This window comes from Halyomorpha halys, unplaced genomic scaffold, assembly GCF_000696795.3.
Source record: "Halyomorpha halys isolate HHAL.00 unplaced genomic scaffold, Hhal_1.1 Scaffold354.1, whole genome shotgun sequence".
In the NCBI taxonomy this organism is placed as follows: Eukaryota; Metazoa; Arthropoda; class Insecta; order Hemiptera; family Pentatomidae; genus Halyomorpha; species Halyomorpha halys.
In genome coordinates, this window is record NW_027111517.1 from 364,691 (window position 1) to 379,569 (window position 14,879).

The 14,879-nt window shown below is 32.2% G+C and overlaps 2 protein-coding genes across 2 annotated transcripts in view; one reads left to right on the plus strand and one right to left on the minus strand.

The window, feature by feature from the left end:
- Positions 1-1,886, plus strand: part of LOC136796281 (odorant receptor 49a-like) — an 8,330-nt gene extending 6,444 nt beyond the window's left edge. Inside the window, exons 4-5 of the mRNA XM_067049569.1 lie at positions 1,471-1,626; positions 1,830-1,886. Of these exons, the coding sequence (XP_066905670.1) occupies positions 1,471-1,626; positions 1,830-1,886 (213 nt within the window). The remainder of the gene's footprint in view (positions 1-1,470; positions 1,627-1,829) is intronic.
- The window catches only part of LOC106681635 (ankyrin repeat and SAM domain-containing protein 1A), a gene marked incomplete at its 5' end in the record, with an annotated part of 95,805 nt that overhangs the window by 45,534 nt on the left and 35,392 nt on the right, over positions 1-14,879 (minus strand). The window lies entirely within an intron of this gene.

Below are 14,879 nucleotides of genomic sequence, written 5' to 3' on the forward strand. Positions count from 1 at the left end.
GTTGGGATAGTATCCTTTCTTTTTTCATAGTTCATCCAATTCCTACGTTAATGTAACCAATGGCTGCTCTAAAAACTATTTCACCAGTGTTGGTGATGTATATTTCAATCGGTCTGAGTTGTTTCAATATAGTACTAATATTGAAGTATAGTGAGGATTGTTATTCAAAAACCATTAATATTACTAAAGTATTATTTTTAATTATTATTATCGCAACAGACCGTGGAGATCAAAGGCCTCGCGCAATGTACTAAGGAAATACATCGCACGTTTCCTGATGTGTTTTTTGAAAAGGTGGGTTCGTCACTCCCACACCTATTTTTGGTGAGTGCCATCTATTGGCTAACGGGCCTCACAAATGCCCTGGGGGAGGCTGTAAGTGAGTTTTGTTTCATCTTTTGCTTGAAAAAAGGTTGGTAGACAGGCATGTTGCCACGCTGCTACCGTCGCTCTCTATAATAAAGTATACAGTAATTTATAAAAAACTGTCAATTGTGTTTATTAATTCCTTATCCATCTTTAAATATAGCAATAGCGAAGCAATTCCGGGTCAGCTAGTAATGAAATAAAAATACACTAATTTTTTTAAAATTATAATTATAACTAAGTTGTAAGCTTAGCTCAACTCTCAAATATTTAGATTAAAACCACGCTGAATTTCGCTCTCAATATATGGACTCAATATATCGTTTTCTAACGATAAGTCAGTCGGTACTGCCCTGTCAAAACCAGATGTCTGTCAAATTTATTTCTTCCAATTTTGGATAAAGCAGATCCTAAATTGTTTTCCGGTATTAATTACCATTCATACTTCTAGCAGCAACTTCCTGATTAAAAAAAAATTAAGGATCTATTATGCCTTTATCCCAAAATTCGCAACAGATCACTCTTCGGAATGCGATGGCCTCTCATGGGTTCTAAAATTTCGTTTATTAGCGTAGCAGTTAATAATATTTATCGCTAAAGATTCTATTCAGCGAAAAATTAGATTTCGCGTCATGTTGCGGTAATGTCTAATTAGAAAAGTTTCGGTACAGCGAATGGTTGCTTACCTTTACTTACTTCAGCCCAACTTTGTAAGATTAAATTAACATATTAGTAGGAAACGGCAAGAAATTGACAATCGAATTACTATCACACTAACTGATAGTAATGTATTTGTGACAAAGTAAGGAGCATTGAGGATTTTACGAAGGATTTTGGATTGTAAGGATTGGATACGAGAGGAATTCTAAGGTTTAGTGGAGCCCCAAAGCTCAACTCCATATGTCCAGATTGGCCTTATTACAGTCATGTATCAGTCTTTTGTAATGAATTGGAAGTTTAGACCGTTTGTTTAGCAAGTGCAGTAATAGTCGAAATCGATGTGTAATTAGCACTAATTAAAACACTTTATTAATTTTCAAATACACAAATAATATACTTAAGACATTAATAAGCATTTTTTAAACTCATCTATTGTATTTTTAGAGCACTGAACTTAGGTACAAGATGTACAACACAAGATGGTACATGTGCAGTAACGAAATCAAAAGATCTTTGATGATTTTCGAAGAAATGACTTTGAAACCTATGACAATGACAGTAGCCAGCATTGTTCCAGCCAATATGGAGACATTTACTTCGGTAGGGTTATTAAATAACCTATAATGTAGGATGAAAATTAAGACTTATTTTTATAAAAGAATTTGGATACCTTTAATGCTAAAATAATAATATTAAATAATTTTTTGAGAATCGACTAGTTATCTTTATATCTATATATATGATCATTTCAAATCATAGACACGTCAACATTCTCGATAATACCTTCACTCTTTCATTTTCAGGTTATGAATGCTGCCTACTCATACTATAACTTAGTTATGGCATTCTATAAAAAATAATTCGTATTTCTAATGTATTATTAATATAATTTTAGAAATCGTTATGTATTATTAATATAATTTAAGAGATCATTGCATATTATTAATATAATTTAAGAGATCATCGCGTATTATTAATATAATTTAAGAGATCATTGTGTATTATTAATATAATTTAAGAGATCATTGTCTATTATTAATATAATTTAAGAGATCATGTGTATTGTTAATATAATTTAAGAGATCACTGTTGCAGCTAATTGTGCTTTTTTGTTTTCCTTTCTATAACTCACCAAACGCATCAAAATTCAATCGATGTTTTTTTATTTGATACTATCTTAAAAAAAAAAAAGCAACGCATTTTTATTTTCAATAGCCTGCATATGAACTTCAATAATTCATTTTTGCTTGTAATTGTATACTTGAGAGTTTTACAAATATATTCCTTTTGTTTTTCATTTTTTAAAAATATATGAATCACTTTGTGTTTTCATAAATAATAAAATATTTCTCACAAAAAATGAACAATCCTCCACAGGATTGACTCCACATTTATACGGACGGAGCAGCTGAATCAACCGTTAGAAATGCTGGAGAAGGGGTTCACTCGAGGGATTTCCAATCCGGAAGGAAGGAACAAACTTCGACGGTGAAATAGCAGCTATCCACTTCTCCTGAAGAACACTGCGTAGAAGGCAAGACGGGAATGCTCTTCTTTTCATCGATTCTCAATCAGCTATCCTTGCTGTTACAAACACGCATGAAGGTCTATCAAATACTGTTTTAGAATGTAAATCGGCCTGACACTCCGAAGCAATAATGTGATCCTACATTGGATACCAAGCCATTGCAGAATTCGAGGAAATGAAGAGGCAGATGGTCTAGCCAGGCAAGGAACAAAATTGCCACACCAGTCCATCTAAAATCCAATGAATCAATAAGGCGAATGATAAGGACCATAGTTAAGGGGGAAACAATAAAAATCCACATAGACAAGGTGGAAATGAAAAAGTGTTTAATAGAATACCTAATCCCAGATCCCAAGAGATGCAGTAGCCTGCTTTCGCCTGACAACTGGCCACTTCTTTCTATAATCGTCTCCACAAGATAGGCTTGGCAGAGGATCCTACATGAGTACTGTGCAACCAAGGGAGAATGGATAGAGACCACCTTATCCACATGTCCTGCTCTGACTGAATTTAGAAATAAGACATTTGCCAAAGACCATTTGAAAAAATCGAATTTATATCGGTCATCAAGACGCCTGATGGTCGAACGATCAACGACTTTAGCATAAGAAAAAAATGTGATTGGAAAACAGCAATTAAATAATATAATATAATAATATAATTAAAAAATAATGTTTATATGATGAGTTAGTAAGTTATATAAATAAGGATTTTCCAGATCGATTAAAATCTTTAGTATTTTTAGTCATTTGGCAAAAAACATGTGCCATTTCAATAATATCGACCCAACCCACCGTACGTAGTAAAAGTGGCGTTAGTGTGTTATAATTGCTTCGTTAGTAGTACAAAGTCACAGTTTGTTTTCATTCCAAGTTGTTGTCACTATCAAAGCAAAGCAGTGATATTCTTTCTAATTGCTAATTTAAATCTAAATTATGTAATTATACTAATTAATAGCGCCACTATCCAAACAAGCAGCGACATATGGTGAATATTATTTATTATAGCATGTATAAATTCAGATGAAGTCAAGAGTAATTCAGCTAATTAGAGATCAATAGTGTCGTGTGCTAAAGTAGAGGAATATCACACTGAATTATTTAAACATTGATTCGAAACTTTTATTTAGTAGAGAAAACTATTTGCGGAAATGACGGTCTCATTCATAATTTACCAATTACGTGATGTTTTTGTTTCGAGGTCAGCAAGATGAATTGTGAATACTTTAAAAACTTTTTTTTTCTTCCTTTAGCCGTAATTTTCATTTATCCACATCTCAATCTGAAAAGAGCAATTTAGTATGCTCATGGATTATCTATTGGGTGCATCCACGATTCTCAACATGAGATTCTCTGCCAAGCTTTCTCTTTTGCTGCTCCAACCTTCAATCGCAATCTTAAGAGGTACCTTTCCCACTAAGACCTTCCTTATTTGTAGGTCTTCCTACATTTAAAGCTCTAGCACCCCCCTGATCACATTCAATGCCAGGATCATTCTGCTCGCAAACTAGTTTAAGTGAGGCCTCTTGTTGAATTTTCTCCCAACGTACGGTATATTAGAGATTAATCCTAAACACCAACATAATGTAGGTTGTCACCTCACTTGGATTAATTATATCTCCCTGGATCAGAACGGTGATAGGTTGTACCACCATCTCTTGGATGGATAGCATAGGTTTCAAGTAGTACCCTTCTTCAGCTTCTTCACATTTTACAGTTTAGCTTGTTACAAGATTAGCGCAACGTTCGGCCCCTGATTTGAGGCCGGTCATGCAATAAGAGACCCATCCACTGCGAGCGAACATTATCACTACACCACTTCGAGGTTGGTCATAAGTTTCGTTTTGGAATTCTAAAAACTCAAGAAAACAAAAAAGGGGGTGGCAATCGAGTCTTGGCTCTGTTCGTAAGTATATACAGGGTGTTTCAGGGTTAAGTGGCCAAACTGAACTAAAGGTATGTCCGCAAACGCTTAGTTTAGGATATATTCACACCTAAACATTTTCGTTTGTTACGAAGGATTTACGTTATATGAAATAAATAAAACCAATTTATGTGTTCTAACTACTTTATTAATTAAATGTAAACATTAAGATTCATATTAAATATTGTTCAAAGTGAAGGTATGTTCGCAAACGCTTTATTTAGAAGGATTAGATAGAATACTAATATGGCCTGTTATCCCTAACTGCATAAAAACTATGGCAAGATAAGGATTAATACTCTTTGGAATTAGCATTGGGAACTGTCAATAACATTTATCAGTTTGTAAGAGGGTTTTGCAGAGTACTCCTGAATATGCCTTCAATTCATACTAATGGTAAATATGCCGATATGGTATTTGTGTACGGGTTTCACAATGCTAATGATAATGCTGCTCATCGTGAATATGCGAGGTAATTTCCGAATAGAAGATAACCAAACAAGACTATCTTTAGTTCGACGTTTTCATGTCTTAGAAAAACTCGGACATTTTTGCCTCTTTACAAAATGAAGAAAGGAGTGCGACCATATTACAATATTTTGATGATAATCCAACTGGCAGTGTACGAAGAGCTGGAGCAGAAATAAATATTAAGCCAACTACAATATGGAGAACTCTCATTGCAGATGGACTTCACCCATATCATTATCAATTGGTACAAAATTTATTACCACAAGATTTAATCGAAAATTTAATTAATAAAGTAGTTAGATCAAATAAATAGGTTTTATTTATTTCATATAACTTAAATAACCCATAAAAATCTTTAGGTGTGAATATTTCCTAAACAAAGCGTTTGCGGACATACCTTCAGAGGAATTTTTCGAAGTCCTTAGATCATATTTTCAGTTTGGCCACACTCACGTGTGCTTAGTTATAAATATATATAAGTTCTATTAAAAATAGGAGAAATATTTGCAGTTGATATAAAAAACAGCATGAGTCAGGTGGGTTATTCTCGTGGCGTATTATTTTGAAAACGAATCAGTTTACCATCTCGATTATGATTCTTGGTTGGATATTCTATTTTAGTTCTCTATGTTGTGGATTCACTTTCGAAAACAAACAACTCCTCCACTTCAATACCAGTAATAAACATATGATGACCAGTTTTATGATTTGATAGTTTGCCAAGAAACCAATAAAATCGACATAGGTTTCAAATGGTGAACAATTTATATACATATTGTGAGTGAAGTATATGGTATCTACTTCAAAACATGTGTAGCGAGAGGAAAAAAGAGTTCAACTAAAATCCACTAGAGCGCAGCACCTCGAGCCTCACCGAAGCTCTCAAATTTATATATTATTGTATTTTATAAAAACACATTATTATTTGTGCATATTATTAATTTGTATATATAATACTAAGCAATGTCGATGAAATAATAAATAAACGATGGCAAAATAAAACACGAAAATACCTCAAGCAGATAAGATAAGACTGCTTCTCGGTCACAGCCGTATGCACTAGGCCTATAAATAAGGGTCTTAAAGAACCCCTAATAGACCACACGAGGAGGCCCCTCACCTCCGGACTCAAATAGTTGCTGAACGGATAGCTCATAAGTAAAATTAAATATAACAGGTAACCTTTAAATACCAAAGGTAGTAAAAGGTAAGACACAACACGAATTACTTTTTTTCTTTCTACACAGTAATGCACTACTAACTCACTTTTTATTTCTGTTTTTAGAGGGTTCGAAAAAAAAAAAAAAAAAAAAACCCTAATAGACCAGAAAACAAACACGAGGAGGTCCCTCACCTCCGGACTTAAAATAGCTCCTTCGAATGGATAGCTCATATGTGATATTAAACATAACAGGTAACCATAAAATACCAAAGGTAGTAAAAGGTAAGACACAACACGAAATACTTTTTCTTTTTTCACAGTAATGCACTTATTAATTCACTTATTTCTGTTTTAGAGGGTTCGGAAAAAAAATATAAAAACAAAAAACCAAAAAAAAAAAAACATCACTTTCCCACAGCCTCTATTAGAGACAGATTCGGTTTATACCCTCCGGGCTTACATACCTCCTTCGCCTCTGCCGGAATAGTACCCGGCAGGACGAAGGGACCTTCCTCCATGACTCTGGAGGCAACCTACCCTCTAGGTCTGCATTCCTCCCTCGTGTTTATCGGAATAGTACCCGGCAGGACGAGGTAACCATCCTCCGAGATATAACGGGTATCATCTCTCAGTCTCATCCTATCTAGTCATCTTCCTTGTCAACTACCTTACCTTATATAACTGAACACGCATTGTCGAGGCCTTCTGGACAAGCAGAATAGTCAAGAGAATAACCCACCTCGGCACATAAATAGTGTCTGATTTTTTATGATTGATGACCTGAAAGTAATGCCTTAAACACTTTATTTTCTCAATATATTTTCATGATTATAATTATGAACTTATTCGGCCATCAGTCCAACAAGTTCGAATAATTAATAAATGATTTTATTTCTAAAGCAAATCATTTTTAATGATTTGGACAAAGCAACAAGATTTTTTTTTTATTTTTGGTTCAATTAAAAAGATTGGTTGATATTATTTAAAGACACTTATTTAATATTTAGAGATTTATAGCTTATGAGTTAAATAAACATCTGATGCGTTGAGTGCATAATACACCATCCTACTAACGAGTTGAAATTAATTCTATTACTTATTTATTATTTACATATTTGTTATTTTCGATAAAATAAAATAACACTACTTCTTATCTCCTTTATTTTATCTTCTGGACAACCCGTCCTTTGTCCAGTCCATCATTATTACTTCATGTCTTACATTCTCCTTATAAAGGATTTATCATATTTTTGTCTGAGCATTGTCATATTTTTAATCCTATTTTTTTTTTTTTTTTTTTTTTTACTTTCATCAATATGTCAATCTCTTGCATGTTGGGCGTTATACGCATTGGATGGTCCAATATCCAAAAGATTGACATATAGATGGAGGTTTACCAAAAAAACAAAAAAATAGGACTAAAAATATGACAAAATTTATTAATAGTCAGGACAAATCCCTTAGAAGAAGGATGAAAGACATCAAGCAATAAAAATGGACTTGAAACTGGACGGGTTGTACGAAACGTTGTCAAGAAGATAAATAGATAAGATGTATTAAGGTTTTTATTCACATCTTGAAAATACAAATTAAATAATGAAGTTTATAATTATAGTCTAAATTTTAGGAAGATAGTCCGAGTGACGGTTAAGCAAGGCATAAAATATTTTAAAAAAAAACTATTTATTAGTAACTGATGAAGCCCTGCAAAGTGATGCGAAACGTTGTTTACCAATAGTTTGTTTACTATTTTATCGGATTATCCTACAATTTATTACATAAGGTCAACTATTAATCTTCCAATATTATATTTTAAGTAATAGGTAAGTGAAAGTAAAAACCAACTATCACTATATTGTCCAATTTCCACGATTGTTATGAAGATAGTTAGAAGTCATGACAATTGCCATTAGAAAAATGAAAATACAAAAACATTTATTTTCACCTATTACTAATTACCAAATTCTTTTATATTTTATATTCATCTGTTGTATCTTACTGCTAACAATGAGAGATGGTTAATTATTTATGTACTTCAGGACTTTTTAATTCAGAACTTAACTCCTGTCATTACTGTGTTAATTTAATCAAGATCGTCAGAATATTTTTGAGAATGGTGGTAAAAATTGGTAATATAAAAGAAGGCTCATTTTAATTTCAATTTTTTATATTACCGGTCATTTTAGTGAAAAATTGGAGGCAAAATCCCAGGCTGTTATAAATACCAAAGTTTCGTACAATTTCAAGACTTGGTTGATTCGACACAGGTGACCTTAAAATGATTAGTTTAAAATTCGGATTCAAAATTAGCATTATTTTCCGGACCCCTGGAAATTATCTATAGTTAAAATGATCCCCAAACCCCAAAAGCCACCAGAATACCCATCATATAATCCCTTATCACCAGTTTTGATTCCGAACATCCCACTCCACTAACCAGCAATGTCATCGTGTAGTGGACGTTGTCTCATCTTCTTTGGAGCGCGGAATGTACTGCGCGGGAGTTTTTTTCGATGACAGGCTTTTGATCGAGTCTGGCACCCGGGGACTGGTTTACAAACTCCGTAAATTCCTACCACCAACATACTTTCTCATCATTCGTTCCTTTCTCATCGATAGATTATTCCAAGTAAACCAGAATGGTTCCTATTCATCCCTCTATTCTCAGTCCGCTAGTGTTCCTCAAGATAGTATCCTCGGTTCCATCCTCTACAGCTGACATTCCAACCGATCCTAACACTATCCTCACCACGTATGCCAATGACACATGTGTGCTCGCAGTTAATAATAACCCATTAATTGTATCCCAAACTCTCCAATCCCATATCACTGCCCTCGAAGAATGGTGTCGTAATTGGAGGATTAAGATAAATTCCAACAAATTCTATTAAATTACCATTACCCTTCGTCGTAAGTCTACCGACTGCCCTACAGTTTCATTTAATAGTTACAGTTAGCCCTGTTGAACAGATCCGCTACCTTGGACTACATCTGGACAAACAATTAAACTGGAATCCTCAGACTGAAAAGACAGGAAACTGCACGTCGATTTCGACTATTACAGCACTTATTAGACAAACGGTCTAAACTTCTAACACATTACAAAAGACTGATCTACAAGACTGTAATAAGGCCAATCTAGACATATGGAATTGAGCTTTGGGGCTCCACTAAACCTTCGAATTCCTCTCGTATCCAAAATCTTAAAATCCAAAAACGTAAAATCCTCAATGCTCCTTACTTTGTCACAAATAAAATCATATATAAAGACCTTGATGTTGCATCTGTAACCGATCTAGCCCGAACCAGGTATCATTCCTTCCATTATAAACTCTTTAACCATCCAAACCCACTAGTTTCTAACCTTGATACCTCTTCCATTCCTGACAATCCTCCGACGCGCCTAAAAAGAAGACCTGCTAATGTAAAAACTTCATTATATTGCTACCAATGGGTAGTTTCTCTACACGCCTGTAACACTCCATTTTAACTAAGATCAAATTTACTGAGTGTATTATATAATATACAGTTGTAAATTTCAATAAAAATATTTTAAAAAACAAAAAATATAATTAGTAGTAATACTTATCTTCACAATATATCTCATAGCCCTTAAATATACTACTAAAAATAAATCAGAGGATAAATGACAAAGTGGACGATCGATAAACCTAATATCGCTCCTAGCAAGGAATATAGGACTCATCATGGCAGAAGTCAAGATAGAGAAGTGATTAAAAAATGGATAACGGAAGGTCACTGTAGTTTGAGCTGGGGCTTCACCATAGCAACCTCAAGTCTGCATAATTAAATGATGCAGTTTTGACCTAGCAATCTCTAATTCGTAAAGTAGATTAAAGAAATTACTTATTTTTCCAAGAAATTAAATCTGTAGCACTACAACTAATGAAGGGTCAGGGGTTCAGTACTTTGTAAGGGAGTACTGTTACTAGACCAACGGTTGTGTAAGGAGGTGATTTGGTAAGAATCACGCTAGACCGCAAGATTTTTACCCAAATTAAGGAGGCTGGGTGGACCCCAGGAGGGCTCTAGAACCCACAAGAGGTGACTCACGGCTACAGTGTAACAAAAAACAATTTTCTGCCTAGCCGGATTCGAACTCAGGTCCTTAAAAAAAAAAAAATTACAAATCATTAAAATATACGTTCTGTTTCCTCAAGTAAAATAAACTTATCACATTACTAACTTATATATTTAGGAGGGTAGTATTCGGAAAAAAATCTTTTATTATTTTTTTTTTTAATCTTACATATATATTTTTTTTATAGTAGGAGTTGCTCTAAAACCACCTTAACACGAAATATATGAGAGATTAGATTTAATATCTCAAAAATGCGTTTGAAAATAATTGCTTTGCGCACACAGGAAAGTGTCTATTTATAGTTCTATTTATCGGAAAATTTCGAGCTAGCAAATTTATTCGTGCAAGGTTAATTTGATCTTTTGACATATGGAAATGCATATAAACTACTCTGTAACAGTCAATCATTAATACATCATTTAATTTAATTTATAAATATGACGATTATATGATACTAGAGTTAAAATTTTAAAAAAGTTACGAGTGTAGCAACACAAGGAAGTTTAATAATAAGTATTTCGCGTACTTATTTTTGTTGTTGTCTATTTATCAATTATTAACAAAAACCTACGAGAAAACTGTTATAAAGAATAGCGTTATGATTAATAAGATAGATGGTATAATGTATAATATATATGGGGTTTTTAATTGTAATAATATGTTTTTAATTTTAAAAAAATATATTAATAAAAATGATGTATTTTAATTAATGTCGAAATTGTAGATAATTCTATATTATTTTTAGATATTGATTTGAAAATGGGTGGATAGTCCGAAACGTCGTAAAATAATAATAAAAAGATGGCAGAAGTCAAGGGCATATTTACTTCCTGAAAATTGTTATATATAGAGATTATTAATGAGTTATTACAACATTTGGTAGAATATTAAAGATAGATATTTTTATCCTACAAAAAATGTACACGATTTTGACTAACAACATACAAAAAAAGTCATAGATCCAAAAAAATTCAATATTTCAGGACATATTTCATGCATAGATGTCTATTGGTACCGTGTTAAATGGAAAAAACTTATGTTAAAGGGAGAAATATTTCCTTCTTTTACCATGTTAAAACGATATAACATGTAACATGGTTGAGAGTCAGTTAATAGGTCTGTTAAATAGAGAATGACGTTACGCAACAGACAAGCTAACCATTTTGTTTGTTGTGTTATGATTGTATTAGTATTGTTTTGGATGTTTTAAAAACTAATAAAGCAATGGATGACAATAATAATAATATAATGACAGTTGGCAATTAGCTTATCTTGATTCTCTTTCTCATAAGTTAGAAGATCAACAAGGCGATCAGGCGCTAAACTTTCATACAACTTCCACATTTGACTCAATTTAGTTGTAAAAAATTATTTTAATCAAAACTTAGAAGTAAACAATAACATGAAGTTTTGGAAGGAAAGGTTATAAAACTAGTTGCTCAGAAAATAAGCTGGGAGCTCTAAGCATTTAACATTTAACATCACTTTAAAAAGGGCTGCTAATAATCCAATACTTATAACTTTTAACATAGTAAAACATTCTACATTTAACACAACATCCTGAATACCCCTAATATAGAAATAGAAGCAATGCTAATTTTATAAAATTCAATAAAAAATTGTAGGATGAGTAATCATTTATCCAATGGAAATAGAAGAAGTTACAGAAATACCAATAGAAATACAGTCACATTAGTCCGAAGAAATTCTGATTTTTTTTTACCCAATTTTCCCAACTTTTTCTTGGAATCCCAGGCTTTTTTAGAATAAAAAATTTCTGAGAACAGAGTTTTATCGATTTTCCTGCTCTCAAGACAACCATACTGGTTTCGGCAAGCTTATTTCTCATCACTAAAACACAAATATTTATCCATTAAATTGACAAGTGGTCAAACCCGATCCAAATTAATCCAAGTGATAACAAAAATAGGAGGAAATTGAGCAGAAACGGTATTCAATTTATATAATATATAAACCCTAGTTTACAGAAACCATTAATAGCATCATAATATATAATTAGTTAAGTATCTAGGAGTAAGATAAATAACAGTTCAGTTAAAATCAGATTAAAAGTGAGATAGAGAAAATTCAGAAGAAGGTAAGATTCATCATTCATAATTCAACATTCATCGACTAGGAATGAAGATACTCATCTCACGTTATTCTTGATGAGATGAATTCTATTATGTTCTTATTTATTTTGTTTTAGTTTCGCTGTTGTTTTTTTTTTTTTTTTGCAATTTTACGTTATCGCTTTATTTAAAATAACTTAATCGTCATAACGTGGAGTTTTGCAAAATTATTTCCGGATGATCGTAAAACACTGTTGTATGAAACGTGTTAGTACAAGAGCCCAAGAGGAGGGAAAAAGGTAGTTATTTCGACCCAATCTTTGATTACTTAATTGAAAAGTAGGTGTAATTACTCGTCAAAATTGATGAGTCTGCCAAGTATAGATAGGGGAAATAAAAAATTGCGACTGTTTCAAAACCTTAAAAAAAAAACATTAAATATTAAAATTTTTCATTTGGAGCTCTATATCTTAAAAACTACCAACGACACTAGAAAATCTAAAAGAACATTATTTAAAGGAGAGTAAATTTGCTGATATATTATCACTAATAGAGGTATTTACGTCCAATAGTTCTCGAGATATAGCTTTTAGAAAAGCAACATTTCATAAAAATGTTGTATGGAACGTACTGAACTATCAGTAGTTAGTTAATTTATTTTGAGAAATCTATATCTCAAAAACTATTTGACGTACAGATGTCTATTAGCACTCAAATTAAAGCTAGTTTAATGAGTTATAAAGTAGTTTATGACCTTTACCTTCGTATGAATAGTAGTTTTCAAGAACTTTGCTAAATAAGTGTCATAAACTACTTTATAGTAAGTTAAATTTTCTTTATTTTGAGTGTTGGCAGACATATGTGCGACTTTTGGGTCTAAAGATATATTTTTTCAAAAAAATCCAACATTTTATACGAACAACTAGAAATTAACATTTTGTGAGTTTATTTTGTCAAATATCATAAAAACTACTACTCATACAAAGATAAACATTATTAACTATTTTATAGTAAATTTCACTAGCTTTAATTTGAGTACAGAGAGACATCTGCAAGTCCAATGGTTTCTGAAATAAAATTTTTCATAAATCAAACTTACTGTCGGAACAACTATAAATCAATTTATTTCAGCAAATATCATGAAAACTATTATTCCTACAAAAGTAAAGGTCATAAACTACTTTATAGTACATTAAACTAGCTTTAATTTTATTGCTAATAAACATCTGTACGTCACATAGTTCCTGAGTATAGATTTCTCAAAATAAATTAACTAACTACTGACATTTCAGGACATTTTTATGAAATGTTGCTTTTTAAAAGGCTATATCTCGAGAACTATTGGACGTAAATAGCTTTATTAGGGCTAATATTTCAACAAATTTACTCTCCTTTAATTAATATTATTTTAGATTTTCTAGTGTTGTTAGTAGTTTTTAAGATATAGAGCTCCTTTTTTCTTTCCGGCTCTTGAACTATGTCTTTTGAATGACATAAATAGGCTTTATAAAAGTATATAATAGAAGTAAAAACATAAATTAAAAAAATACACGCAGATGCAAAAGTATGCATAAAATTCCGTTATGCATCAAGCTTTTTAAAAAAAAAATCATCTTCAAACCTCCACGATGGAACGATTATAATATTTAAAATACGCTAATATTGTAAACAAAAATATTCATTGAGTGGTATATGAAAGTATTTATAACTGACTTCCAGGAAAGTCGTATGACTAGCTCCATTCGTATGCGAAGAGGATGTGGGTGATGTCACAATGGTCATTAAAATTCCTCAGGCCTTTGACTGGAAAGCTGTCAAGAAATAAAATGGCCAATAAATTAATTCTTAAACATTTCAACTATCCCCACCCCCTTTTCTCATTATATATATCAAGTAATTATAAGGAACAGGAGAAAATAGATAAGCTTTATTTCAAATATCTATTTTTTATGGGTTTAAAAAACAAATCCAAAGCAGATATGGCATTGATATATAAAAAATAAAACGTGATTACGAAAATTCAGTTAATAGCGAAAACTCTAGACATACAGCACATGACAGCAATATATGTAAACATTACAACACTCGATAGAAATGAAACAGTTCATGAGGTTACTGGCAAAGGTGTCTCAATCGTTTTATTTGGAAAAAGTGAAATTAGGTCCTAACTCCAACCTACTGTCATCATCCCCAGATCGATACCACTTCAAGACGAATTTGGAGTTTCTAATAAACCGAGGTTTCTATTCTGAGAAAGAGCTTGCTAATTTTCTTGCAAGACAAAGGATATGTTCTCGCGATAGGAATTCAACTAAGTTCCCTGACTTTAGGAAAGTTCACTGCCCGCCAATCTACCTTGTGTGTGTGCGTGAGACCGTTTAAATTACAATGAGTCTGTTTAATAAAAAAGAGCAAATTCCCCAAAAAAGGCAGAAATTATTAAGATAAAATTCCAGATATTTTTAAACAGAAAGCCATGTGTCTATTACCGAAAAACAATTTAATAATCACCGTTTCGTCAATCTAGGCATCATCAGAACAGAAAAAACAAATAAAACAGTAATAATAATTCACGCCAACTGTCTACAAAATATA